Source organism: Drosophila albomicans, chromosome 3 (assembly GCF_009650485.2).
Source record: "Drosophila albomicans strain 15112-1751.03 chromosome 3, ASM965048v2, whole genome shotgun sequence".
In the NCBI taxonomy this organism is placed as follows: Eukaryota; Metazoa; Arthropoda; class Insecta; order Diptera; family Drosophilidae; genus Drosophila; species Drosophila albomicans.
Window position 1 is genome coordinate 49,469,949 of NC_047629.2, and position 4,951 is coordinate 49,474,899.

Here is a 4,951-nt window from a genome sequence, read left to right on the forward strand (position 1 = left end):
CATGGCTCAACCAACAGGCAAGCAACTCGTGACCGTTTCCGGTATTTAAATATTAGTTTCCATTTCATCGTTTCGGTGCGCTGAATACACAATTTTCCATTACCAACTGACTTTTATATCAAATTGCACGTTGAATATATTTGTAAACGTTAACTTTAATTCAAAACTTGTTAAATGCATAAGATTTGATGTTTGAGTATTTTTGTATATGTTTTGGTATTTCTGCATTTTGCATCTTCACGCATGCGGCCACACCAAACAGCTGATTGCAACTAACATCGCGAAGCGTCTTTCGGTGGCCTACCGCAAATAACATTTTTGTATATACAAACAATATCGCTTTTGCTTATAACACATATTGCATTTCGTTATTACCACGTAATGCTGTAAATGCTGCAATCGAATAATCAGCATGACTGACGCCCTGGAAGCCAAAAAACTGTTAATACGCGCCGTCGAATGTGATCAGAGCGGTAGAATTCTTGAGGCTCAATCACTCTATCAAGATGGCATCGCCAAGCTGATGTCGTTTGTTAGCAGCGAGCCTGATGATCAGCGTCGCAAAGGATTTCTCACACGCATCAAGGAGTACATGGACCGAGCGGATGCCATTAAAGCTCGAGTCAATGGCAAACTGATGCTCGGTGAGGTTGTCGCCCACATATCGATCGAGGAGAACGATACGGGCTACGACTATGTTCAGTTATTTGGCAAATATATGACGGATAAGACAGTTGAGATACTAATCGAAGAGCCCTATTTGACACAAAACTATCAGGTATGTTAAGTTCATATATAAAAATAATTCAGAGTTGGCAATGTTACTATTTATATTGGAGATCTGTCTGACAAGATAATTTTTTGAAGTAGCTCTAATATATTTTCATATATAAAAGGCCACGCAGCCATTTTGATTAGTTAAAGTCACACTAATTTTATCAACAATAAAGAAATATATAAAAAAAAGATATCACATGGATTGCTGAATGTGTCAAAAGTATTTTTGAATTTTGCGATAGAAATGCTGTGAACAATAAAACTATAAAGAATATTTGCTATATGGAATATGGAAAACAGTGTTTTGTTAGCTACTTGTGGTATTTTTTAAAGTCAAACTCATCCACGAAATTGTCAGATTTACATACTCGTATACCAAAAAGTCGATTACTTGAAAGATCACATAGCATAGCAGAGCATAGCAATATCAGCAAAAAAAAAGCTGACTGCGCATTTATTATTATTGCTGATTTAGCAGTTTGGAAACTTGTGAATCCCTAAGAAATACTTATCATATGCATACTTACCATACTTATGAACAAATTTTCTTATTTTCCAAGTCTGATTGAGGTAAGCCTTGAAGACTTGAAATTAATATTTGATAATCAAAGGTTCTTTTTTATTGCAGTATCAGAATCTCATAAGATTCTTAGAACTGGCTGTGACTAACTGTTCAGAATTCAAGTACTTACGTTTGATAACCAAACAAGATACAGCGAATGTGGATCAACAACGCACAAATTTGGGACAGATCAAAGCCGATCTGGAGCGCCGTAATGTTGCCTTTAACATCAAATACGAAGATTCGCTACATGATCGCAAAATTTAGTAAGCACATCGATGATTAATCGTAGCACATCCAATTATCTTATCAATGTTTGTATATTTATGATATGATGACAGCTTAAGCAATGGTTATATTATCAAAATTGGACGTGGATTGCATTTTTACAAGGCCAACAATCCGCTATATTCAATTGGCTTGACCAATTACAGATACAGGAAATGCCTGCAAACGGATGTGGACATCTGGCGCAATTCAAGCACCGGCAATTAAACTTTTTGACATACGATTCCAAAAACGTACAAAGTGAAAGACATAAATGGATAGATGAATGCATCGATTGAGATATTTTTGTATCTTGTGAGTTTCAAACATTAAATTTAATAATAAAGTTCGTACCTTTTTTTCGTACAAAAGCAAAAGAAAAAGAAAAGTAAAAGCAGCGCTTGTAGTTTGTTCGTATGCTATAAATCTGCAGTTTTGCGAAGACACAGCATAGTGTCTACATACATAGTATATATATATATATGGATATGGATATGGCTGCAGGGGCGTTTTTTGCTGGCGCAAAAATGTTTAAAATTCATAACTTTCATGCCACTTCGGATGCGGAGGCAGCTGCACAGCTGGTGAGCACTTGGTTGCTGCCACTGCCTTGGCTTTCCACACTGTCACTGGCTGGCTGGATGCTGGAAACTGGCTTCTGTCTGTTTTGAATGCCGCTAGCAGCGGGCGGCCAATGCAGTTGCATAAAAGACAGCAACGGAAGCGCGCTCGATACCTCAGCAGCAGCAGTAGCAGCAGCAGTGGCAACTCCTGCCATTGTCACCAAAAAAAATAAAGGAGCTATTCCTTAACGTCTTTAAAGCCATGGCGAGGCTCAAAGTCTTCGCCAGAGACATGTGCGTGGATAATTAGAACTACGCCACACTTGGCTGCACATTCTCATTGCCAACGTCCACCTTTTTTGGAGTCCCACACACCCGCAGACACCGAGCGAGAGCGAAAGAATATATATTTTCAATTTACTTGGTGCCATGCCAAGGATTTATCAACAGATGAAGGCAATTGTTACGCGCGCCGCGATGAGCTGGTCTAATAAATTGCACCAGAGCTAAAATGCTTTGCTCGCTTTTAAATTTTATGGCGCGTAAGAAAGGCACACTAATGCGACTGTCAAGCCAAAAAACCGAACACCGCCTCCCCCTGAAAGTCACCCCTAATTTCGGTTTTTAACACGCATTGTGGGTGGGGGTGGAGGTGGTATAGAATGGGGCGTGGCAGTGACTGTGAGTGCAACTAAGCTGGCTATTCATTGCTGGGGATCTTCTAAACAAGCAACAAGAGCGTAACCATTGCCAAAATTGCGTCTACTACGAGTAGGCTGAGGCTCGAAGCTCCAGCTGCCTGGATTTGCTCAGCTCTTGTGGTTTAACCTGACGATGCACAATTAGATGCTTCAGTTGCTCCAGAGAATCACTTACACAACTACAACTACGGTATCATGAACAGGTCCCAAAAAAAGGGGTAGGCGACTTATTAACTGAAGACTCATTCATTCGGAGTCAGTCAGCAGCTGCTGCTGCTACTGTTGCCGTTGTTGTTGCTGTTACTGTTGCTGCTGCAGGAAACGCTTGTTGATGTTGCTGACTTGGCGCAAACAAATAAGCAACATCCTTCGCCTACTTGCAATGTGCTTTGTGTTGTGTTGTTGGGTGAGCGAGCAACAGTTAGTAGACGACGACTGCAAATCCTTCAACGTTGTCTGCCAATTTGTGCGTCCATGAATGCAGGCTGTTAAATAGAAAGGAAACTACAATACATGCATAACCAGGGAATTAAACATAGTCCACAAACACACACACACACTAGCACATATACAACAAGTAAGAAAGTTACATTCGAGTGTGCTCGACTGGAAAATACCTGCTAGCAATATTGAATAAAAGCAAAACAGTGCGGTATGATTCTTAATATATACAGAAATAATGTACCGCAAAAATACTAAAATATCCCAAAGGCCATATTCGGTACATTTATATAGTACTACATTCAAAATATGTATACCAAAACCATTAGCGTGCGGTTTAATTCTTAAAATATACCAAATTAATACCGCAACAAATACTGAAATATACCGAAAGCAATATTTGGTATATTGATATAGTACAACATTCAAAATATACCATAGAATATAAAACAGACCAGATTGTCAGCTAAAGATACTAAGATCCGAAAAAGTTGGATTTTTTCCGATACAATATTTATTAAATAACTTCAACAATTTTAATCTGATTATAACCAAATTTTCAGGAATCATAATTACTGTAGTTACTATTAGCTTTAAAATTACGTTATTCAATTTGTGCTGGCGAAATGGGCAAAAAAAAAAAACTTGTCAAAAAAAATTATATCTCTTAAAGTCTCCGAGATCTAGGTGTTCATACAGACAAGTGGACATGGCTATATCGTCTCGACCGTTGACTCTTGATCAAAAATATATATACTTCATAGGGTCAAAGGTTCCACAAAGTAATAATACCCTTCTAGCCTATGGGTAACGGATATTACAACAACCCCCTTGAGGCGGGCGGAACCAAAAGCATAACTAATCCGCATCTCTTACCCACCAACAAAGCACAAACACGAGCTGAAGGAGCTGCTGCTGCTGCTGCTGCTGGAGTAGTGGTGGGAGTAGTGGTGGGCGTGGCTGGGGAGGCACTTTTCTATTACGACGAGTACGCAGCAACGATATGAGTGGTAAATGTTAAGCGGAGTGTTTTAGGTTCAGCACTTATGACATTACATTTTATGCGAGGCATACGCAGAGTGTGTGTGCCAGAGTGAGTGTGTGTGTGTGCTGGTGTGTGTGTGAGTGTATTCTCTATTAATTTGCAATGGCTGAAATAGCAAAGCACAAGCTTCCACCCCATGCCACGTCTGGAAAATGCCTACGCACACGATTGTTGTGGCAAAGATTTGTGAAAGCGCCACGTAATTGACTTTGGCTGATGTCGTAGTCGTCGTTGTTGTCGTTGTCGTTGTTAAAGCTGTTGTTGTTGTTGTTGCTGCTGTTGTCCTTGTCGATTGTGCGACATACATTGTTGCTACTGCTTAAAATTATCATAGAACAGTTTGGGTCACAACATCATCCCCCTCTAAGAAACTATATAGCATAGTATGTTACTATACTTTGTGTGTGTGTATCGCATTATGTACACATATACTTATTGCCGATTTACGCATAAAACTTGGACACGGCCAGCAAAAGGCAAAAGTCCAAGCCAAAGGCAAAAAGGCAAAAAACATGAGTGAAAAAAAGAAGAGAAAAGCGAAGCTGTAGCAATAATAACAACAAACAGCAGCAAGAGAGAAAAAAAAAGGATGGCG

The 4,951-nt window shown here is 39.5% G+C and overlaps 1 protein-coding gene across 2 annotated transcripts; it reads left to right on the forward strand.

Moving 5' to 3' along the window:
• The first annotated feature begins 252 nt into the window (after positions 1 to 252).
• Positions 253 to 1,990, forward strand: LOC117569799 (MIT domain-containing protein 1). 2 transcript variants are annotated; one of them, XM_034251112.2, is made up of 3 exons: positions 253 to 778; positions 1,406 to 1,605; positions 1,681 to 1,990. In XM_034251112.2, exons 1-3 carry the CDS (start codon positions 413 to 415, stop codon positions 1,832 to 1,834), a joined length of 720 nt encoding a protein of 239 aa, XP_034107003.1. In that variant the 5' UTR covers positions 253 to 412; the 3' UTR covers positions 1,835 to 1,990. The 2 variants fall into 2 exon arrangements, with proteins under 2 accessions (XP_034107003.1, XP_051860221.1); XM_052004261.1 differs by lacking the exon at positions 253 to 778 and adding an exon at positions 997 to 1,347.
• The last annotated feature ends 2,961 nt before the right edge of the window (positions 1,991 to 4,951 follow it).

Excerpts from the sequence above, each read along its gene's own strand:
- LOC117569799 (XM_034251112.2), top strand. The coding sequence starts at position 413 with ATGACTGACGCCCTGGAAGCCAAAAAACTGTTAATACGCGCCGTCGAA. Across the intron at positions 779-1,405 it reads ATTTGACACAAAACTATCAG|TATCAGAATCTCATAAGATT; the intron begins GTATGTTAAGTT and ends TTTTTATTGCAG. Across the intron at positions 1,606-1,680 it reads CTACATGATCGCAAAATTTA|CTTAAGCAATGGTTATATTA; the intron begins GTAAGCACATCG and ends ATATGATGACAG.